The sequence below is a fragment of the Nelusetta ayraudi genome, unplaced genomic scaffold, assembly GCF_046127955.1.
Source record: "Nelusetta ayraudi isolate G7.1 ecotype Tasmania unplaced genomic scaffold, CSIRO-AGI_Nayr_v1 ptg000147l, whole genome shotgun sequence".
NCBI lineage: Eukaryota > Metazoa > Chordata > Actinopteri > Tetraodontiformes > Monacanthidae > Nelusetta > Nelusetta ayraudi.
This window is the reverse complement of record NW_027466197.1, coordinates 25,113-48,720: the sequence shown is the minus strand read 5'-3', so window position 1 is coordinate 48,720 and position 23,608 is coordinate 25,113. Positions and strand designations below refer to the sequence as shown.

At 48.2% G+C, this 23,608-nt stretch overlaps 1 protein-coding gene across 1 annotated transcript; it reads left to right on the top strand.

The window, feature by feature from the left end:
* The first annotated feature begins 379 nt into the window (after nucleotides 1-379).
* On the top strand, nucleotides 380-20,952 carry tnpo1 (transportin 1). The gene is made up of 24 exons (XM_076013403.1): nucleotides 380-518; nucleotides 1,576-1,651; nucleotides 2,739-2,888; nucleotides 3,502-3,608; nucleotides 8,804-8,937; nucleotides 9,946-10,027; nucleotides 10,773-10,895; nucleotides 11,279-11,397; nucleotides 11,723-11,783; nucleotides 12,660-12,834; nucleotides 12,934-13,086; nucleotides 13,181-13,406; nucleotides 13,488-13,659; nucleotides 13,740-13,826; nucleotides 13,916-14,023; nucleotides 14,926-15,084; nucleotides 15,171-15,258; nucleotides 15,344-15,442; nucleotides 15,527-15,622; nucleotides 17,970-18,045; nucleotides 18,992-19,091; nucleotides 19,196-19,270; nucleotides 19,727-19,866; nucleotides 19,981-20,952. The coding sequence occupies exons 1-23, from the start codon at nucleotides 414-416 to the stop codon at nucleotides 19,832-19,834; spliced, it is 2,679 nt and encodes an 892-aa protein (XP_075869518.1). The 5' UTR covers nucleotides 380-413; the 3' UTR covers nucleotides 19,835-19,866; nucleotides 19,981-20,952.
* The last annotated feature ends 2,656 nt before the right edge of the window (nucleotides 20,953-23,608 follow it).

Sequence of the window (23,608 nt, the reverse complement as noted above, 5' to 3'; positions counted from 1 at the left end):
AGGGACGCTTCCCCCTTGGTTTGACAAGATGCCAGACTCTGGGCCGCCCAGCGCTAGGACCACTCAGACGCCCGTCAGCTGACGCGGCGGCCGCATAAATGCGAGGCGACTCCGTATGGCTCGCAGGCAGGCGCAGCTTCCACGGCTCGAAAACGGATGTGGCTGCCGCCGTCAACAGGCCCATGTCTGAAACCGTGAACGGCCAGGAGCGTCACAGCATTGAGCAAAGCTACGTCGTCTTGTGAGGCAGGCTTTTGAGGGACACGCAGCGAGAGAACACCTCGCCGGTTGTCGACATTTAGCCTGACGGTTTATTTACGACGTTGCCGTATATTGCAGTGTCGGAGGCTACGCAGCACAGCGAGACGTCTGGGTGACAGGTCCTGCTTGTTGTCTATGCGCAGCGGAGCAAGATGGAGTGTGAGTGGAAGCCAGACGAGCAAGGACTACAGCAGATTTTACAGCTGCTCAAGGAGTCACAGTCGCCGGACACGTCCACCCAGAGGTCCGTCCAGCAAGTATCCTTTTTTTTTCACCGGCGCTGTCCCGCTATCTGGCGGCGGGCAGACTCAACAGGCTAGCGGTGGCTAGCGTTAGCCGATGCGCTTAACCCCGCCGTTATAACCAGGTAACGACGCGCAGGTGCAGCGCCGGTTGGCGCTTAATGAGCTCAGCCGACGGCGACCGCAAGCGGGCCGCGTCGGGCCGACCGCACGTCTCGCCGTTGAAGAGCCGCAACTGGCCGGTGAACTGTGTGCGCAAACAAACGTCGCGTCACGGGCTTAATCCGACACTTAATCGCCGCCATGGACATCAGTGCGTTGTTACCGTGCTGAAAAAAAAAAAAAATGAATGAAGTGCATCATCCACACCCTAATCTTGTCTAATCGCAACCCCACTGTGGCGTTCGGCTGAGTGTGTAATAAACTTATAACTAAGCGTAATGTGCAATTACGCTTTGTATTCGGTGAGTGGCAGGAATCATACGTTAAAGCCCTTTGTAATATTGATGATGGCGCTGTACGAAAGCCTTAATAGTTTAGCCGTGACACAAGCGTTTGTAAAGTACAGTAATGTACACATAATACATTATGCGTTGTAAATGTGCCTATACGCGTCGTTCCGCCCGCAGCCGTCTAATATTTTCTTTAAAAAAAAAATAATAATAATTAAAAAAAAAAAAAAAAAATCAGCTGCTGTTTAGGTTTTTGTGTTGCACTCGGGGAGCACTCACTACACACTGCTGCGTAGGAGACGATTGTCGTCGTCGTCGTCCCCCCCCCACCCGACGCCTCACATGCACGGCATCACTAATTCATAACGCAGCCGCTGTCACTGTTCCAATTACGCCAATCCGCCTGAGTAAGCAGGAATGTGCCCGTGCCCGTATGACTTCCGACCACATCGCCCTCCGCTCCTCCTTTCATCCTCGGATGACAAATACGGCTCTGTTTCCGCTGGGGCCGCGCGCGGCACACCGCTGCCTCTCATGTCCCCAGCATGCTCGAAACAGGCTTTCTTCTAAGACGGTCAGCACAGCAGCACCCTGGCTTCCTTGACCGTGCCCTTTCCCAGCGGCTCGAGCAGCTCAACCAGTACCCCGACTTCAACAACTACTTGATATTTGTGCTGACCAAGTTAAAATCAGAAGGTGAGCTCCCTTTGTCTTGCTGTGCGATGTGCGTCAGATGTGTGTGGGTTGTGTTTTTTTTTTTTTTTTACGTAACCGCCAGTGTTGGCGAGTAATCTATTACTAAGTAATCCACTACTGTAATCGAACTACTTTTTTTTTTTGAGTAACGGAGTAATGCAACGGGATTACTGTGGCAAAACTGGTAACTGTATCATAATTACTTTATCAAGTCACTGTTCCATTACTTTTCCAAAATCTTTTGCAAGCTGAAAGTGTCTGAAACTTAGAAAAGCAATCGAAGACGACGACATCCGCAGGTCGATGGTGCGGCGTCATTGATAGGCGACGACGCGCCAACCAAAGCAAGCATGGCGGCGGCGAAAGAAAGGACAGCGATTGCGCTTGACTGCTGGAAATGGGAACGTGGTTTTGAGTTCATCACGTCGAAATCAAAGAACGTTGCGCTGCGTTGTAAACATGTGCAGGGAACAAGACGACAACATTTGGAATCGCAAGGTTTGCGCTTTAATGAAGTTCATTCCAAAGCACCGAGCAACTGATGCCGTGTCTTTCCTCCAGCTAAAGTAATGAGTAATTGATTCCTTATGAAACAAAGTAGTTAAAGGAGTAATGAGATTACTTCTTTTTTTAAAGGAGTACTCAGTGGTTGGATTGCTAAACACTGGTGACCGCGCACACCGACGGTGTCTCTTTGGCCGCGCCTCCTGCGGCCACCGATGGCAGGCTCGCCTCCCGCAGATGATGTGGCTCTCAGAATATGGGTCACTCTAATTTTAAACCTATTTCCTGGCACCCCCCCCCCCGACCGTTGGCTTTGACGGCGCACGGTGGATGACCAGTGGCATTAAGACACTTTGTGCCGCAGTGTCTGCACAGATGAGCCTCAAATATTACGATGTCATGAAGCAATATTTCATTCCGCAGCGGTTGAGACTATTAAGTTCAAGCAGATGTGCATCGTTGAAACGCTCACTGATGCCAGTCAGTGATCTTATGAGGAACGTAGGGCCGCTGTTGCCCCAGTAGTTTTCCAAAAACGCTGCGGTTCATTGTCCATTTCTCTCTCTCTTGCTTGCGAATCAAGACGAGCCGACGCGCTCGCTGAGCGGGCTGATTCTGAAGAACAACGTGAAGGCCCACTATCAGAACTTCCCTAATGGCGTGTCTGATTTCATCAAGAGCGAGTGCCTCCAGAACATCGGCGACTCGTCTCCTCTCATCCGAGCCACTGTCGGTAAGTCACGTCCCCTCAACTTTACAGCCGGCTGCACAAAGGCCAACTGGAATAATCTTCCACGGCAATTCGTGTTCCAAAGACAGTTAAAGCTACTGAGGGGAAAATCAACATAAATTCAGCTCTGTGAAAACCTTCCCCCTCAAAATAGCAATTTGCAACATTTTACGAGCTAAAAATGTCAACGTCATGCTGGATAAATGTTATTACAGAGTAATAACGAGTACAGAAAGCTTGTTAATGTGTGTCGTTTTTGATTTTTTTTGATTTTTTGATTTTTTTATTTTTAAATCATCAATTCTAGAAGCATTTCACAGTTAGGTTTTAACAAATGAGTGCATCGCATCTGTTGCATTCAAGACTTCCAGGAGGTTTTATCATTGGCTTCCAGGGCAGTTTTGAAAACTATGTCTAGGCTCCATATTTTCATTCGCTTTGATGATTATTCATTTACTTGTTTTTGGGTGAATGCTTATTTTTTTCTTACAACTCTTATTTTGGCGTAATGGCTCAGTAACAAACGCCCCCCCGCCGTCAGTCGCTCTTGCTGGTGTTTTTTTTAGTCCCCTTACGCGTTACCGGTCGTCTCCTCTTCACACCCTCTCTGTGACAGGCATCCTCATCACCACCATCGCCTCCAAGGGAGAGCTACAGAACTGGCCCGAGCTCCTGCCGAAGCTCTGTCTGCTGCTGGACTCGGAGGACTACAACACATGCGAGGTGAGGAAGACCAGAAGGGGACGACGCCGAAGTTGTCGCGCCGTCTGTGTTTATTTGACTTTCCATTCAAGTCTCCCCCCCCCCCCATATTAAACATGTTTGACATGCTGCGACGAACCCTCATAATCAGCTTAATCTGAGAGCGGAGGCCTCGAACACAAAAACCGTGGATCAGCGGAACCGGTGTCGAGATGGCAGTGTACGGTATATCGGAGTTGACACAAGGCTTTATTTGCATACAAAACAAAGCTGTTTTTCTCCTGTTTTTTTTTTTTTTTTTTCCCGAATTATGTCCAGCTGCAGCTTTTTTGTCATATGCGCGCACCAGCGAGAGATTATATCATTTGCGAGCGTGTGTCACCGCCGGCGCTGCCTGCCTTGTCTGTTTATTTACCACGGAAGGGGGGCGGGGCGGGGCGGGGTCAGCCATAAAGCAGCATCTGGATAGCATCCTGCTGGCCAGATGAACTCCAGGCAGCCTCGCAGCCCGAGCGGCAGAGATTATTTAACATGGCATCGGTTGTGCCAGCCTCTCCTTCTTCTTCGTTTTTTTTTTTTTTTTTTTTTTGTTAAACCGTTATGACCCAGTTTTCCGACTCGACACCCTACATCATCCTGGGTTGCTTTTACAGTGTACCAAGCTGCTCTTACATGTTTTTTGGTCTGACATATGCAAACAAATATGCTGTAACTAAGGATGTTAACAATTAATCGATTATCGATTAATTGCCGATTAAGAATTTAATCATTTCAATTAAATGAGTCGCAATTAATTGAAGTTTTTTTACACGGGAAGTTAATATCATTATAACAGTGTAGTGTCAGGAAAGAGCAATTCACCTGTAGATGCATTAATGGTCATAATATACCTAGCACAAGTCTTTTTAAAAAAAAATAATGTTGAAATGGCACCCATAGAAGTCAGAGGAAAAATGTTTCGGGTGTTTTTACTGTTCTCTAACGTGAAAATGGGTCACATTGGACCATCAGCACCATTTAAGGGTCGAATAATGTGTTCCTTAACACATTTTTCACAGTGAAATTTAGGTTCTCGGAAAGAAATCGCAGCTTGTCAATCGTTCATCGATGAGGTCAACTAATGAATGAATCGATAATTAGCATCCTTAGCTGTAACCTTCTCAGGAGTCAGTCTTCTGCAGAACTGGCTTCGGCTATGAAGGGTTTGAGATAGAGACGGATGCCAGTTTGCGGTGAAGAACCCCCAGAATGTGCATCTAACGGGAGCTTCAGGAAGAAGGAGTGGCCGCCGCCGTCTCCTCTCGATGCTATCAGCTGCGCTGGTGCTGCCTGTGCCCTGGTTTTATGATGCGTTCGCAGCAGCCGCTTATATTACCACAGCAGCCTCCAGTGGCTGTTTGACCATGTTATCTGAGTAACGGTGCCGCGCCCACACTTAGGCTCCCATAAACCACCCCCCACCCCACCCCGGTCCTAATATGCTGTCTGCGCGGGTGAATTAGACCAGGCGAGATGCTGCTGCGCCGAGGCGCTTGGGAAAAGCGTACCCTGGCCAGAAGCCCCCCCCCCCCGAGCAGGAGCGCTCTCATGATTTCCCCCCTGAAATTGAAGGAAAAAGCTGTGTCAGATTAAAAATATATAAACAAATAAATAAAGAAATAACCCCCCCCCCCACCACCCTCCACCACCCCTACATAGTCCCGCAGGCTGACTCTCCTAAAAAGCTCATTCAGATGTGGAGATTTAGGTCAGCTATTTACTGTGCGCAAGGCTTAACACACAGCAGCGACCAAATGTGGCAAGTTCTCATAAGGCTCACTATGATTTGGGAAAGCGGCTTGGAGGCTGGAAAAGCTCCTTAGTGTCCGATGGTGAAAGACGGTCGAGTGGGAGCTGGGCGAGGCGTTTCCTCCCCGGTTCCTCGTTCCTTCAGACCACCAGAAGAGAGACAAACTCTTCCGTCAACGCCGTCATTGTTGTTATTATGACGGTTAGTGTTATGAACAGCAGGGAGGTGACAAATCACGTTCCCGCGTGTGTGTGTGTGTGTGTGTGTGGCGTAGTGTCTCTGTGCCAGCGTAGTGCTTCCTGTCACATTCCAAAGACGTACACTCGGCCGATTGGCAGCCCCCATCGAGCTCCAGCCCAGGACAGCTGGGACTCAATCCAGCAGCCCAAAAATTCATAGATGGAGGACTTGGACAGAGCTCCTCAAACGCCAAAGATCCTTTCTGCGATGTGATTTCTCACCGCACTTGTAAACCTGTGACGTAACGGGCAGCTGCAACGATAGGGGAAGAAGAAGAAGAAGAAGAAGAAGAAGAAGAAGAAGAAGAAGAAGAAGAACTTTATTGATAAGCAACTATATAGTGCAAAAAGATGGAGAATTATATTAATTAAAAGAAACAAGGCAATAAAAATAAAACATTTGCAGTGTATAAACAGAAAAAGAAATCAAGATATTTACGTTCTTATGGATAGTTGGAATGACAGCTTTCTACATGGAGCGATGCAGTTTAGATATAGCTGGGACCACTGGCGTTAATTCCCTTGCCAATATATTTTTGATCCTCATTCTGGGAACACACTGTATGTGGTGGGTGCGTGTGGAGGTGCCTCGTGCATTACGCAAGCACAAAAACACAAATTGCAGCGTTTGTCAGTCAGCATTAAACAGGAATGTGGACCGTCGGGATGTCTTGGTGGTGGGGGGGGGAGGGGGGGGCGAGTCATTCGCGATCATATACGTGACGACGCCGAGGATGGTAAGCTGAAGCGGTTCCTCCGGTGTCACAGGCGCAGTGACGGCGTAGCTCAAACGTCACCCGACGCCTCATCAGCTTAGCGGGCGGCTAATTGTGCGGCTGAACCAGTTCTGTAATCGATGGCGGCTCCGTCATCGGCCCTGTTGCAGGCAGCAGCAGGAGGAGGGGGAGGAGGAGGAGGAGGAGGAGGAGGAGGAGGGGGAGGAGGAGGAGGAGGAGAAGCAGCAGGAGGAGGAGGAGGAGGAGAAGGAGACGTCCCACTGTAACGCTCCCTCCTCCCTCCCCCTCTACCTCCACCCCCCCCCCCCCCCCCCCCCGCGTGGTCTATAAAAAGACACGAGCAGGTGTGTTGAATGACAAGTGTAATATCGCTGCGTGGCTTTACATAGCCTCTGCTCGCGAGCAGTTTTACTGTTGTGATAGATGGCGCTTGGAAAGCGGCGGCGGCGGCGCAGTGGCAAAGGCCAACCTGCGGTCAAAGCGCCGCTTCGTCTTCTGGCGACGGTCAGATTTACAGAAATAGTCCGGCGGACCTGTCGCGCTTCTCGCTCCCTTGGGTCCGTATCATCTCCGGCATTCTCACATCCAGTGACCTTTCGTACCGGGGCGGCAGGAAGGACCAGACTGTAGATTTGAAACATGACTGGAATGCCTGAAGGCCACTCCCACTTCTTGGCTCACTACACCGAGCCATGCCTTACTAATAATAATGGTCATTAGTTAAATAAGGAGCCAAAAGTTATTTATCATATAATCATAACTGACTTGTTTTATGTGCTTACGTCAGATGATGTTTTATATGAGGTGCTGGATACAACAATTTCCTTATGGGGATATTATATTATTACTATATTATGATATTATTATTATTATTATTATTATTATTATTATTATTATTATTATTATTATTATATCCCATATATTATGGGAATAAAGTATCTATCATCTATCTATCTATCTCTGAATATCCCAAATGTCCCCATTTTCAGGTTCTTATTATTTTTTAGCCCAACTATTTATCAAGTAGGATTTCTAAATAAAGATAAACAGCATATTTTATAGCCCCGACATCTTGCCACTAACCTGGGGACAGGCATCGGTCCCCTTTGTGACGTCACAAAGGTCTCACACTCAGGAATAAATGTTTTGAAGCAAGTCAAAGCTTAGGATCTATAGATATTGTTACGAGACGTGAGAAGGGCCTTTAAATTTGGCAAAAGGAAAAAAAAAAGCCACTGTTCCTCGGATTTGCCGCGCAGTATATATTCCTCACAACCCCGTGGGTGGACGCGACTGTGTGTCTTTTTTCACCAGTACACTCTCAGTGCCCTCTGAAAATGACTCATCTGTATTCTAATGTGGGAGAGGCGGCTCGCTCGGCGCAGCTCGCCACTGCAACTTTGCCTCATCTCGTCTTTGACCTTGGCACCGTCGCAGCCTCGCCCTCCTCGTCTTGTTGCATCCCCGTGGCTCCGGCATCTTTTTCTCCCCCCCCCCAACCCCCCCCCCCACCCCCCCCACGATTTTTCTCCTTCTTTTTTTTCCTCGAGCCGGCGCTCTGTGTCTCATCTCAAAGGAATGCTGACATGAGAGCAGTTTCCATGGAAACGAGTTTTCAGACGGCGTCAGCCTCCGTGATGCGGCTCGTATCTGCGCCTCAGACTGCATGTCTGCCGGAGACGCCGGAGTCTGAACGCGCATACTAAACCACGGACCACGTCGCTTGTATTAAGATGCGAGTGCTATTGTGTGTGTGTGTGTGTGTGTGTCAGGGTTTGGCTACCAAGCGTTTGAAGGTTATTGGAGCGGAATCCTTTTGAAGGTCCTGGATGAACATCTTGCTGTGCCCTGTGCGAGAGAAAATATGCACACATGTCCAATGTATCTTAATAAAAAGATACATGGAACATTACAGTTTCTCAATGCAGACGCAAACTGAATCCCAACTAAAACCGACATTTTTAAACATCTCCTAATATGGTTTCTCAGAGAGAAAGCTCACATTTGTTTTTTTTTGGGGGGGGGGTATTAGATAAAGTTGTTACAATTTAACAAAGTGGAAATTGCTGAACTTTTTTTTGAACAATTCATTCTTTGAACATTGTCACAAGACTGCGCGTTGGACCCGTGCTCTTCAAGCACACAGAATACGGTCAACACTAACGTGTGTCGTGGGTGTAGGTGGTAAAGGTGTTAGGTGCTTGCCTGCGTTTGTGTGGCTGTGGGTAAGCAAATCAAAACCAACAAAGGAGTCAAATGTCTGCAGGCCAGGGAAGAGAGTGAGTCACCGCTGCCAGCTCAGCGTTACCGAGTCCGCTCAGGTCTGCTGCCCAGCTGATTGGGCCCGATGGCTCCACCCACCCGTTACCTGCAGCATAGAGAGGCGAGAGGAAGGAAAGCAAAGCATTGACTGTCTCTGTTTGGTTTTCTGTTTCTGTTTTGCCCCCTCAGGGAGCGTTCGGGGCCCTGCAGAAGATCTGCGAGGACTCTGCCGAGATCCTGGACAGCGACATGCTGGACCGGCCTTTGAACATCATGATCCCCAAGTTCTTGCAGTTCTTCAAGCACAGCAGTCCAAAGATAAGGTAACGGAACATGCGTTTTTGTTATTGGGGCCAAGCCCGACGGGAGGTGTTATTATTTACCTTACCGGACCTTACCGGACCTTATCGGCCCAATTCTGACCCCTTGAACCTCGTTCAGTTTTGACCGAAATTCGGCAAGCACGTCGGGACCGGTGGGGGGGGGTGGGAGAATGTATGCAAAAAGGAAAGCTCTCAGTGCTCCATAGCGCCACCAACACCCACAACCTTCAACAGAAAAGGCACAATTTGAAAAAGAATTAACCAATTTTTAAACGTTTTCTCCTTCAAAGCCGCAAATGTTGGGAGTGTGAACATTTGGTATAACATAGCCGAGGCTGTGAAGATCAAATATTGTGCGGCAAATGGGTGAGATCCATTTAGTTCTTTTTCAGTGAATATTTCCGTACGGGGGCGCACGCACGAGTGGCGAAGCCCAACTCAAACCGCCCTTGTTTCACAAAGGAAGGGCGTGGAGTCACCAAAAAAAAACACTGATGTGCACTTCTTCTCAAGGTCGCCAATAGAGTCACGTAGTTCGCAGACACTTCACACCTCTGCTGTGGAGGCGGGGCAGGCGGGGTGGCCCTCTTCTGTCAAAACGTAAGCAAATCAGAGAAATATTTTTTAAAAGCACGAGTGCTTTGACCCTCCTCTTGCACTTTTGAAATAAAACCCCCTGCCTGCCCCATTGCGCTCGTGGCTTGTGAGTTTACTCCAGCAGTCCCACATCAAGCAGCCGCATTTGTTACTGTTACGTCACCGGTTTGGATAATCTGCCGCCGAGGTCAGAGTGTCGCACGCGGCCCGCGCGTTGCGTCGCCGCTGCGCAAACTCCCGGAGCCTCGTCGGCAGACAGCGCACACGCACGACGGGTCTCCCTCAGAACCCCCCCGCAGGCCAAGCGGGCAGGGAAGACAAGGGGCGGCATTCACTGCGCGCAGCATGTGAGCTAAATGTGCTACTTGCGTAACTCCCTAAGCAGCGGCGGCGGCGTCTGTTGTGTTGCAGGTCCCACGCCATCGCCTGCGTCAATCAGTTCATCATCAGCAGGACGCAGGCCCTCATGCTGCACATCGACCCTTTCATCGAGGCAAGTTGCACCGCCTCTTCTTTTCTTTTCTTTTCTTTCTTTCTTTTGCTTCATTTCGTCACAGAGACAAGAAGGCACAAACTGTTTGCCGTCTGGGAGGCGGGCGGGCCGAGAGCCTCTCGCCCCCCCCCCCCCCCCCCCCCCCTTGACTTCGACGCCTCGCTGCTTGACATTGTGCCGCATGTTAACGCTTCATATTGGGTTGCTCTTTTAATCTACTTGTCCCTTGGCCACTGAATTGCCCTCTCTTTTTTTGTACAGCGTACACGGAATTACGGAATAGGCTTATGTAATAATTTCATGATTTTACCTTCACACCACAGCTGGTTTAACCCCCTAAGCTCGAGCCTAGTTTCTGAGGCCTCCGCTTGGAAATTGCACACCGACAAAAAAAAAATATATATATATCTCTGCAACCACAAGGTCTACCTGAGTAAATATGATGTCATGATGGGTGGAAAAGAGAGAGAGGTCATAGTCAGAGTCTTCATCACTGTCAACCCAAATGTTGACAGTGATACATATGTGGAATACATATATGTGTGAATATATATATATATGTATATATATATATCCATGTGATGCTGCGGCCTCAAAATAAATGTCAGTTAATCACATTTAACTTGGCTAATCTTTTATTTTTCGATGGACTTCTTCCCTCGCTGTTTCTGTCATTACCTGTTTGTTGAGTTCAGCCGTGTCGCTTTGCCCCCCACCCCCACCCCCACCCCCTCCCACCCCGCAGAACCTGTTTGCCCTGGCGACGGACGAGGAGTCCGAGGTGCGAAAGAACGTGTGCAGAGCGCTCGTCATGCTTCTGGAAGTTCGCCTGGACCGCCTCCTGCCCCACATGCACAACATCATAGAGGTGAGCGAGCAAAGGAGGGGGTGCGAACAGTGGGACGGAGCGATTGGCGCTCTGGAAAAGACATTGAAAAAAAATCGATCGATTCATGATTGAATGATTTGGAAGTTGGTTGCATTCAGTTTGATCCCGATAGGCTGCAGCAGCTGCTGAAACCTACACGAGCAACTTATTTGAGGCCAGTATCTGAATGATTATCCATTTGGACTCTTGTGTTGGTTCGCCGTCGACAGACACAGATAAATAGCACAAAGAGTCACCAGAAACAAAAGGGATCATCTCCTTCATGAAACCCAGTCGATGAACTGGTGCCGCTGACACTTCTTGGACGGCGGCAGATAATGAATGCGGCCTTTCAGCTCAAAGTGTCCTCCGTGTCTTCACAGTACATGCTGCTGAGAACTCAGGATCAGGACGAGAACGTTGCCCTGGAGGCCTGCGAGTTCTGGCTGACGCTGGCAGAACAGCCCGTGTGTAAGGAAGTGCTGTGCGGACATCTCTCCCAGTAAGAGAACATACACGCACGCCGCATGTCTCTCACACACGCACACACACACACACACACATTAAGCAGTTTGACACTCGGGCGTTAAAACCGAGAGGCGTTTGATTCATGGAAGCCTTGGTGGTGAGTTGGTGGGGACCCTCGAGCCGGGGGTGATGGTCTTCCTCACCTCGCGGCTGCCGATTGAGGAACCCTGGCCGTTGACCTCGGCTGTCACATTAGACCCCGCGGCCCGCGGCGGGAGCGCCGCGTGATGGATGGCGTGCGGCCCGTGGCCCGTCCTCGCCCTTTCTTCTCACTGCTTCCCCTCCGGCTCCCCGTCCAGGCTCACGCCGGTGCTCGTCAACGGGATGAAGTACTCCGAGATCGACATCATTCTGCTCAAGGTCAGTTCATGTGTCATAACATTTGTACGTGTGTGTGGGGGGGGGTGGGGGGTGCGAGACGGTGAATTAACCATGACTCTGGGTGACTTTAGGACATAAACGTCTGTGTGCAATGTGCTGAAGATTTAATGGTGCCCTATTGTGGACCTTTTATCATTTTGTATTCCAGGAACTGGGAACAGTTCATTGTTTGGATTTTCTGCTGGCATTGAAAAAATAAGTGCTTAAATGTACAGTTTTTAAAGTCTGCCTTTTGTGATGTCACAAAGGGACCGTTACCTGTCCCAGGATAATGACCGCAACCACAACCATGTGGTCCTCATTCCCTTTGAGACCATCTTGTCGCTGTCTTTTCCCCTCCTCAACATGGGGAGAGTGCAGAGTTTTGCAGAAGGCTGTAAACAGAGGGCTAAATATCCTGTATTGCAGTCCCTGTTGCATTTTGGGGATTTTTAGTCATGCAAAGTTGCTACTCTGGTTGTCCAGGGGGGAAAAAAATAAATGAAATGATAGAGAAGAGATGATATCATACCTTTAAAACAGAGGTGGGCCAACTTTCTGACTGATGGGGCCACCGTGGCTTCTAAAATGTGACAGAGGAGCCGGAGCAGTTGGATGGAGTGTTTTGGGATATGTAGTAAAAGTGCTTTAATGTCAATTGAAAATGGACAAAAGTGTCTTTGAAGCCCCGCAGTGTTGAGCTCTTTATTGAAATGCTTCTTAAAACGCTGAAAGAATTGATGGACAGCTACTCTATGACTTTTACTGACATCACTTCTTCAAGTTCCGCGGTCTGGATTAAAGCTTTAACTCTTTATGCCGAACTTTACAGCTATTGTAATGACTTACTGACTCTCGCTCGTTCACCCCCGCCAGGGCGACATCGAGGAGGACGAGGCCATTCCCGACAACGAGCAGGACATCCGGCCGCGTTTCCATCGCTCGCGCACGGTCGCCCAGCAGCACGAGGGCGACGGCATCCAGGAGGAGGAGGAGGACGACGAGATGGACGACGACGACGACGACGACACCATCTCCGACTGGAACCTGCGTGAGTCCACCGCCCGCCCACCTTCATGTGTCCTTTGTGCTCCTTCTGGTGTCTTTCTCATTGGTGTCTTCTCCTCGGGACTTTCACGTTTCAATTCAGGCAAGTGTTCCGCAGCAGCTCTGGACGTGCTGGCCAATGTCTTCAGGGACGAGCTGCTGCTTCACATCCTGCCCCTGCTCAAAGAGCTGCTCTTCCACCCCGAGTGGGTGGTCAAAGAGTCCGGCATCCTCGTGCTGGGAGCCATCGCTGAAGGTAAAGAACGCGGCGGCGGCGGCGGCGAGTCGAGCGTGGCAGACGTGTTGAAATGAGAAGCGGCTGCAATCGTCCTCGCCCTCTCTGCACCCAGGCTGCATGCAGGGCATGATCCCGTACCTGCCGGAGCTCATCCCCCACCTGGTCCAGTGTCTGTCCGACAAGAAGGCCCTGGTGCGCTCCATCACCTGCTGGACGCTCAGCCGCTACGCTCACTGGGTGGTCAGCCAGCCGCCGGACACGTACCTGAAGCCGCTCATGACCGAGCTGCTCAAGCGCATTCTGGACAGCAACAAGCGCGTGCAGGAGGCCGCTTGCAGGTAACCACTGGCCCCTCCCCCTAATTTCACAGCACGTTAGGGAACCCCCCCCCACCTTGGCTCATGTTTTCCCTCTCCCAGTGCCTTCGCCACTCTGGAGGAGGAGGCCTGCACGGAGCTGGTGCCCTACCTGGCTTTCATCCTGGACACTCTGGTGTTCGCCTTCAGCAAGTACCAGCACAAGAACCTGCTCATCCTGTACGACGCCATCGGCACCCTGGCAGACTCAGTGGGGCACCACCTCAACAAGCCGGTGCGCTGGAGACGAAAACCACCTGGCAGAGCGGCCGCCCGGTCATTTGGGGTTTTTTTTCTAACCCTCTCGTTTCACAGGAATACATCCAGATGTTGATGCCGCCGCTCATCCAAAAGTGGAACCAGCTGAAGGACGAAGACAAAGACCTCTTCCCCTTACTGGAGGTGAGTCACAGTGAGCGAACGCGCCAGACGGCGCAGAGTCAGTGCGATGGCGCTGACCGTGTGCCCCCTCTGCTGCCCGTCTCGCTCAGTGTCTGTCGTCGGTGGCCACCGCCCTGCAGAGCGGCTTCCTGCCGTACTGCGAGCCCGTGTACCAACGCTGCGTCAACCTGGTCCAGAAGACGCTCGCTCAGGCCATGGTAAGCGCTGCGTGAGTCCTGAAATAGCTGCGCAACCACAGCACTTCATAATAAAAGAGTCTGTTTTTTTTTTTGTTTTTATTTCACCTTTATTTTACCAGGAAGATCCCGTTGAGATTAAAAAGTGAGCCCTGGCCAACAGGCAGCAAAACGTCAGCAATTCACAACCAACAGTGACAGAGATTAGAGAATAGCGACAATATGAGGAGGTTGTCTCCAGTGCTCTTAGTTTGGATGTTTAAAGAAATTAGCTCCGTCAATTTCCACTGTTTTTTTGCTACACGTTCCACGTAGAAAGGTGCGGTACCAAAACGTTTTTCTCACCAACCTCATTGAGGTATCACTGCCCCCCTGTGACATCACAAAGGGCTGACGGCTGGTGGAGCCTTTAACGCGCTCTTTCTGAAAAGTGCAGCAAAAGAGGATCTGCCTGCCAGGATCGACTCATTCTATTGTTGGAAATGAATATATACGTGGATATAAATAGAGTGGCTCTTTGCTACAACGGCACCCATGTGTCTTGTTGCCCCTGAAGAACCACCGAGCAGTAATGAATCAGCCCTGAGCTGGGATCGGGATCAGAATTTCCACCTTACAATCAGGAGACGCGGTGTTTTCCTTGAGGATATTTCCCTTCAGAATATAGAAGCAAAGGAGGGAAATGTTTTTGCTCTTCCTACAAACTAAAATGCTCTGAATGTTTTTCCTTTCATGTTGATAAAGGACACTGGCTTATCCTCTGCAGAACAGGACTCCCAAAGACCCGGCGTTAGCATGAGAGAAATCTTGACTTTGGGACTCTCTCAATGTCAAAGCTGTGAATAGTTTGCAACACTGCCACCCTGTGGTCAAACGCGCGGCACTGCAGGGAGTTTCTCACACGTTCGCCTCACATCTCCCAGCTTCACCAGTCCCAACCGGACCAGTACGAAGCCCCCGACAAAGACTTCATGATCGTGGCTCTGGACCTCCTCAGCGGCCTGGCCGAAGGCTTGGGCGGCACCATCGAGCAGCTGGTGGCCCGTAGCAACATCCTCACCCTGATGTACCAGTGCATGCAGGTAGGGGGCGCCGCCGTGCAACTGGCCCGACCACTCGCCACTCGCCACTCGCCACTGACCTCCCGTTGTCCCCTTGAACTGCGCAGGACAAAATGCCAGAGGTGCGCCAGAGTTCGTTCGCCCTGCTCGGGGATCTGACCAAGGCCTGTTTCCAGCACGTCAAACCGTGCATCGGTAGGCACCTTACCGCCAGCGCCGAGGCGCCGCTTCTCAACTGTGTGCCGCCGCTCGCCGGACTGACGCGCTCTGCTTCTTTCAGCTGATTTCATGCCCATACTGGGCACGAATTTGAACCCAGAGTTAATATCAGTGTGCAACAATGCAACATGGGCAATAGGAGAGATATCGATACAGATGGGTGAGTCCCGCTCCCACTCACACCGCCCTGCACTTTCCCCTTTCGATTTCTTCACGTCTGTTTTTTTCCGTTTGGTTCCCGCAGGGCCCGAAATGCAGCCATACATTGCCATGGCGCTGCACCAGCTGGTGGAGATTATAAACAGACCCAATACCCCAAAGACTTTGCTGGAGAACACAGGTACCACTCGGTGGCAGCGCTGACCCCGGCAGGCAGCCTGCCACACACAGGGGAGGTGCTCACACGCTCACGTCGACATTTTGCCAGGATTGTCCGCACACTTTAGGGGTCTTTTTCCCGCTCCCGCTCCAAATTCCTTCCCCAAAACAAAACAATACAAAAGAATAAATAAACAAATGGATAACAGCGGCCTTGCCGGTTCTGCACGTTTACGAAAAGCACGCAGGTTTGTACCTGGTTCGCTATGTGTGAGCTCAGCTAAAAGTAAGCACGGGGTAGACGCTAGCTGCGTTTCCATGACAACAGTTTTTCGGATATTTCTAAAAATTCCCACAAAGCACAATTGCGATTCGTAGGCGTTTGCCGCAATTCTACGGGATTTTACAAGAATTCCGTTTGCTTGCGTTTGTTTACATTTGTTAATATTCTCGTTGATGACTTGTAAAAAAATATTCAGTGACTTTCTCTTCCGTCCAAACATAACGCGGCATTTTCACTTCCAAGTGAACTGGTCACGTGACCCCGCACGTCACGTCAGCTGACGTGTAAATGCGAAAAAGGTGTTCCCATGACACTTGCGTCTGGAAAACCACCTCATGGGAGCGCAAAAAAACCTTTTAGCGATATTTGAGAGGTTTTTCCAAGTTCAGCTCTTTCGATATTTTTATTGCAATTTACAATTTTTTTATTGCAATATTTCGTGGGGTTTTTTTTATCGCGATATTTTTTGTTTTTTATTGCGATATTTAGGTTTTGCGCAACTGTGGGGGGTAATGGAAACGCAGCTAGTGATATGAGAAGAAGGGAGCGAGACAGCCATGTGGTTGCTAGGTGTTATCTCAGCGCTCAGCACCGGCTGCAGTAGGATATGAAAGCACGAGCCAATGCAAAATCAAGGTGTGCGAGATAGATAGGCAACTCTCACACTGACACAGCGGGCAGCCCCTCCACGCTCGTGGAACACATTAACCCTCACAGATGATTGAGAAAACTCTTCGACTGACCACACGTAGTGAGAGAGAAAGAAAGAGTCACACTTCCTGTTGTTTTGCACATATTGACTTGGAGCTTTAAGACGCACACATCTGTGATGGAAAAAACACACACGCAGTTAACAGTTAAACTGAGAGGAAAGGAAGAACATTTAGAACTCCCTGGGAACTCTGTAAATGTGTTTGTTTGCCGTCAGTTTATTTGTTGCTTTTATTTACTGTTCTTTAAATGTGAATGCATATCTGCCAATAGATGTTAAATGTTGTTAAGAACGGCCAATGTTTGATGCAGGATACACGCTAACCGTTGAAGCGCCGCCGCGCCACAGCCTTGACCGATTGATCGGGGGTTTTTTTTTCCTCGATGTTAAACATCCGATGCAAAATTGGTCTCCGGCGTGAGATTTGTAGTCAAAGAAATCAAATTGTCATATTCGGCTCCAAGTTCATGACTATTACTTGGGCGCCATTCAAAGGCGCGGCTCAGCAGCACCACGGTCACCAGGAGTGGTGTGACAGGGCAGAGTGTGGGAGCGCGCGGCAGCAGCGTCTTTCCTCCGGCCTATCCTGCACTGAACGTGATTCTAATGAGCATACCATCTGCTTTCTGCATGTGTCATTGGACTGTTCATAAATGCCTGTTTGTTAATGAGAATGTTGCATAGTTTTGTGTCTCTTAAACTTAGGTCCTCCCTCCTCTCTGCCTCATAAGAACCTGCTGTGCTGGATACTAGTCTCCCTCCATGTAGTTGGCTTGGAGTAATCTGTCATTTCTTTTTTCCAAAGAACAACATAAAAAAAAAAAACATTTACGTTGTGTTTTTTTTTTCTTTAACAAAAAAAAAAAGGAAAGAATAATTAACGTTTGTCAGTTTAAGGGAGAAATTTCAGAAAACCCATGTGAGCTGCTCCTGCCGGGGCCTGCGGCGCTAAGACTCGCCCATTTCCAAATTGAAGTGCGCTCTGCTTTGAAAATCGATTGTGAAGCGGCGCCGATTCCAATCAGCTGTTTGGATCCATGTGATTTCTGAAAGCCGATGCCATTGTTTGCCTCTCTTCTATGAATGTCCTGTCGGAGTCGTCAATGTGTTCTCCCTTAAACGTGTTGTATGTTTGATTTTCTTTTTTCTTAGAGTGTCGTACATTTTTTTTACATTCCTCCCCCGCCACGACTGAAGGGGACAGTAATAATCAGCGCTAGGGAAATCTGTTTATTATCATACACAAATTCTGTTGATTTTTATGTCTCTGAGTTGTTTGTTTTTTCTTTATTTTTTCTCCTCCCCCTCCTCCTCCTCATTGCTCATGTCTTGGTTGGCGTTTGGTGGTGTGTAACCGTGATTGCGTTACCTTAGCAATAACAATTGGTCGTCTTGGTTACGTTTGTCCTCAAGAGGTGGCACCCATGCTACAGCAGTTTATAAGACCCTGGTGTGTATTATTCAATCTTTTATTTAATTCATCTACTTCTCTGCTTTCTCCCTATTTCCTGTCCCTGTCCCCTGTCTGCTTCCTCCTCCTCTTCCTCCCCCCCGTTGCTCCTCTCTCGCTCTCTCCTCACTCCTCCTCTTGATATAAGCCTTCTCTCAGTTCTTTTCCTTTTCTCAGTTCTTTTTTAAATCATTGCCAAACCATGTGACTAACCCTGTCCTCTTTTAGGTCTTACTTGTGAATTTGTTTTTCTGTTTCCGTTTTTGTTTTTGTTTTGTTTTTGTTTTTTTTAATTTCGCCTCAGTGAGCACCTCCATGTATTACATTTCGTTTAATTTCTAGTCTCTCGTCGTTGTTAATTGTCGCTTTACGTATTAAAAGAGAAGCATGGGATCAAATTCGTCACATGCCTGCTGGTTCAGCAAACTGAGAAAGGGTGCTGAGAAGGAAAAAGAGAGGCCAATCTAAATCCCTTTCTCACCTGGTAGTCACCCAGCTTGCATGTGCCTGTCCCCCCCCGCCCCCCCCAAAAAAAAGAGAAAAGAAAAGTGACCCCGAACCTTCTCTAGGCAATTCTCCAACCGTAATGTTATTATTGAAAGGTGCTCTACGCGAAGGTTTTAGTGAAGAAGCCACTCATAGTCAGTAGCGTAATGACAAGACCTTCAGTTGTCTCCTGTTGATTTGATTTCAACCTGCTTAATGTGCATGCTTCAGTTGTTTCTTAGTGTCTCAGTCCATGATAGACACATTTTCTCCTCGCATACATTGAAAATCAGAGTGAGCAACAGGCATATAATATAACCATATATATATATACATATATATATATATTTATTTTTTTTTAGCGATCACGTAGATAAAACTGTACTTGTTGTTCTATTTATTTTTCTCAGAATATTTCATCCGTTCGTCTGATGGTAAATTTGCTCGTTCCTTTCGCCAGGTGCACATCTCTGCGAAATATAAGAGACAATGAGGAGAAAGACTCTGCATTCAGAGGCATTTGCACTATGATCAGTGTGAACCCAGGAGGTGTTGTGCAGGTGAGGTCCAGCGACACTCACGGCGCTTCATGTCGAGTCCACAAATTGGAATTCTTTCTTTTTTTTCTTTTTTCTTTTTGTCTCACCCCTCTTCTCTGGAACAGGATTTTATATTTTTCTGTGATGCTGTGGCCTCATGGGTAAATCCAAAGGACGATCTAAGAGACATGTTCTGCAAGGTAAAAGCTTGAATTTAAACTGCTAAAATGTACATTTTTTTATTTCCAATGTTGGATGTTGTGTTACATTACAAGTTATTTTTCTTTATTGAAATTCCCCTGTGTTCTCCTGTTTGAATCATGAATTATGAATTCATTATTATGGTGTTATTATGGTAATGTAGTCATTTTATTTATTTGAGGACAAGTACAATGACTATTAAGACACTGTGCAACTACAAGAGTTACTTGAATAATAATAATAATAATAATAACAATAATAATAATGAATGATGATGATAATAAGAATAGTAATTTGTCTTAAAAAAAACAATGCAATATTGCAACCTAACTTTGCATTGGAACGTCAATACAGTCGTCATTGGTCATGGAGCTTACCCATTCAAGTGTCCACTCTGCCCTCTGTTGGCCAAACGCGGGAACGACAGGGGACCCTAACCCGACCCTTGATTTCAGATCCTCCACGGATTCAAGAACCAGGTGGGAGACGAGAACTGGCAGCGCTTCTCGGACCAGTTCCCCATGCCGCTGAAGGAACGGCTGGCCACGTTTTACGGGGTGTAACTGTCCCGCAGCGTCAACGCCTCCGCCGTGAGGTGGGTCACCCCCCCGCCCCCCCCCCCTCGTTCCCCGACCTCAACTTTCCATTGCAGATTCCATCAGAAATGTTTTGGTTCACGCTGTACTCAGGACTGTCTCCCTCCCTGCAGGTCAGTCATCACGAGAGACAACATAGGGAACCTCTTATTACCCAGGGAACATGGCACCCTTTACAAGGGGGGGAGGGATAGGGTACGGACCCCCTCCCGACCTGGCGGAGATGGGGTGGGAGGGAAGTGGTAGCGCTGCAACCGCTCTGTGCCCCCTTGCACGGGCAAGGGGAGGGAAGGGGCCGACAGAACAAACCCGCGGGAGGAAAATTCACCCGACGACGCGTCATTCACGGAAATTAGGATATCAATCACCTCTTTTCTCTGCAGCCATGTCCGGACAATTCTCTTTTGCCGTTGAAAAGAATTTTAATAGAATCATGGGAGGGGAAGAAAAACACAGCTACTGTTCTGGACGGCGCAGTGCTAAAAAAAACAACAAAACAAAACAAAACAACAACAAAAAAAAACGTAGTTCACAAAGCAACTTAATTCTAGCAGAGAAGAAGAAGAAGAAGAGGAAGAGGAAGAAGAAGAAGTGGTAACACACAAGGATAGCTTCAAACCAAGGAACAGCAGCCGACGCTATAGATGCAGCCTGCTGGATGCAGTCCTGGACGATATTGCTTGGCAATTATCGCATATCAACGAGCATAAGTTACTGCTTGCACGGCGGGCAGGTTTTCTTTTTTTGTGTCAGCGTTTCTATTCTTTTGCAGGGCAAAGGCTGTTTGTTTGTTTGTTTGTTTGTTTGTTTGTTTGTTTTTTGCGACAGAGCATACAAAGTCTTTATATTTGAAGAGCAGCTTCTCTGGGAAAAAGTAGCATGCTTGTATAGTTGTGAAAAGCTGTGGAACCTTTGTGTGATTTTGTCGTTGCGTTTTCCGACAGCCATCCTCGCCCCGTGACAAAGGCTCTCGTTTTGACCTCGTGATTCAGCTACTTTGCCGTGCGTTTGTTTCCTCTCTCTCTCTCAAGAGAGAGAACGATAGGCTTTCTACATGCCATCATCCCCCCCCCCCCTCCCTCCCTCTCTCATTCGCTAGGAAACGTGTTCAATCTTGGCTGTGATGTACCGCTGGAAGTGAGCCTGTCAGTTCTGGTCTGACCGGTCGTCGACCCCGCGGGGGGGGGCGGGGGGAGCGAAGGCCGGTCCTCCGTGTGTCTTCTGAGCCTCGCGGGAGAGAAACCCCAAGTTTGGCCCGAGCGTCGACCCGGTCGCACCGCGCCCGCACGCGACGCCGCTCCCGTCTTTGTGATTCTCCGTGACATTTTGCTGTCGACCGCGCAGTCCATCGAATGAATGTCGAACTGTGTTTTCCTTTTTTTTTTTTTCCGTGTACGTGTGGGAGATGATCTGTGGGGCGGGAGGGGGGGGGGTGCGTGTGGTAAAAGCATGATCTTGAGAATGACTTTGTAATATTTTGGGTTGGTGCATTTCGTGGGATGCTTTTATCTCTTGCATGTTGGTGGCCCCTCACACAACCCCCAATGATGATGGGAAGTGGGACACGGGAGTCCCAACTACAGGTTATATTAAGGACATGGTAAGCATTAAATGTACTTCAGCACTGCGACTTTATAACGTCACACCTTCCTCGCTGTAATCGTCGTCCCTTTTGTTTACCCCGGTTATTTGATAATGTGAATCTGCAACAATGTCGTCGTGTCTGGTTGTGTTGCGCTGTATCTGTCGTCCGTTACGCGTTAGACTGAATGTATTCCATGATGGGTTGGAAAAAATTGGAAGGAATTTCTGTCTTTTTTTTTTTCTTAGTGTCATTGTTTTGTTTTTTTTCATGTCCACCCAGTCTTTTTCTTTTCTCTGCTGGCCAGAGTAGTAACTGCAGTATTTCAATGAACCCTTTGTGATGCACAACGCACTTATTAATTAAAGGGTAAGACTGTGCTTAAAAGTGCTTAAAAATGAATGATGTAGCCAAACCCCTCAGAGTTAATGCAGATAATTAAATTCAGTATTGCTGCTAAGACACGCCTACTAAATGCAATAAATATTGGATAGTGTAGTGATTAGAATATGGATATATGTGACGTTATATGCAATGGTAATGTAGAGCAAACATTACGGATATTTAATGTTTTAGGTAAATTAAAAAAATGACCCACAAATTAATTTCACCTAACTTTACTTTGTAAACAGCTCCGGTGACGAGGCCCCCTGTGTAATATTTATAGGGATCTGCTGGCATGAGAGGGAGTTTAACAATCTCCCACGTGTGTCACTTATATATGTACTTTTTAAACCAATGTCATTCAAGTGAATAAATGATTTCACGTAGCCAACGTTTCACTTGTGATACGACGCGATACTGATGACGGGCCTTTTTGTTAACATACAGAGCACACCCGTTTGCAAGGGCGCAGCCACATTTCTTGCAGCGGGTAAGGCAGGGCGGCCTTTATTTGCACAGCGCCATTCATCAACATGACAACTTGTGGTGCTTAAGCAAATAAATTGCATTTAGTAAGACATCCTGAGCGGTCCGAATGCGGTTTTAACTTGTGTTCAACGGCGCTGTCGAGGCTTTAAAAATCCATCCTCTGACTGGCAGGAAGTCAGTCTCGCCATCAAAGGACCGTTTGCTTTGCTGGCCAGACCAGGCCAACTCCCAGCCGTTCACTGTGAAGCTCGGCCGTCCCAGAGTGCGGCTCTGCTCTGGCCTGCGAGCTCAGGCGGGACGTCAGCGTCACGTGCAACCGGCTGTCTCGCCACTAGATGCCGCTAAATGTTACCCACGGGGGGGGCCTTTGCGCGTCATGGAATACAAACGGCAAAGACTTTTATTCTCTGTTCCGGATCACTTTCTCTCATGTGCCACGCCATTTTTGTGTTGTGATTTTTGTCTCGTCACATTCCAGCCGTAGCTCGCGAGGGGGAAAAAAGCGTCGGGAGTACGAGGCTGCACGTGCACGGTCCTGGTCATAATAATAAAGCCAAGGTCTTTGACACACGTGCACATAGCAATCCCCAGCTGTACCGCGCTCGACTGCTGCTACACGTGGTTGTGTTTCACTACTTGAATTTGTGTTTTCTATGTGTTGACCTCAGGTTGTGTGTATTCTGTGTTACCTGTCCTCATTTCCCCCAGTGTGTATGCCTTCAATGCGTCTCCTCTGAACAATTTAAGATGGGTATAAATTGCAACCTACAGTACATGTCATTCATTTCAAAGCCAAGGTTGTTTATTTACATTGACGTTGTAACACGTGCGCGACACTGCGAGTCTTTAAAGTGCGAGGGCAAGGGCGAGAATGAAATGGCATCTTGCACATAGCTGATGTGCTTTCTGAGAAGCGATTGTTATTTGAGTGAAGGTAAATATTAAGTGTGTTCCTTAAACAAAGCCTGTAGGGCAAATACCTTAAGAGTTTATCACTGTTCAACAATAGTTATAGGGTGTACTCTGATCTAAAACAGTTCATGCCTAAGAGTAAAGCAAGGAAGTAGGTGACAACTTACGAAACGTATTGTTACAAACCATTTTTTGAATTTCTATATTAAGCTTTACGGGGGAAAAAAAAATTTGTACTTTATAAAGCACCCACCAATATGAACGAATGTCTAGTCAAAGAACTCCTGTACTCTCATTTAGCCTTCAGACTTGATTAGACGATCTGCCTTCATATTTTTTGTGAGTAAAAGCAAAAACATAATTTTGATAGACAT

Coding starts and splice junctions, on each gene's coding strand:
- tnpo1 (XM_076013403.1), top strand. CDS start 414: ATGGAGTGTGAGTGGAAGCCAGACGAGCAAGGACTACAGCAGATTTTA. Junction 8,938..9,945: donor CACAGCAGTCCAAAGATAAG/GTAACGGAACAT, acceptor GTTGTGTTGCAG/GTCCCACGCCATCGCCTGCG. Junction 15,259..15,343: donor GCACGTCAAACCGTGCATCG/GTAGGCACCTTA, acceptor TGCTTCTTTCAG/CTGATTTCATGCCCATACTG.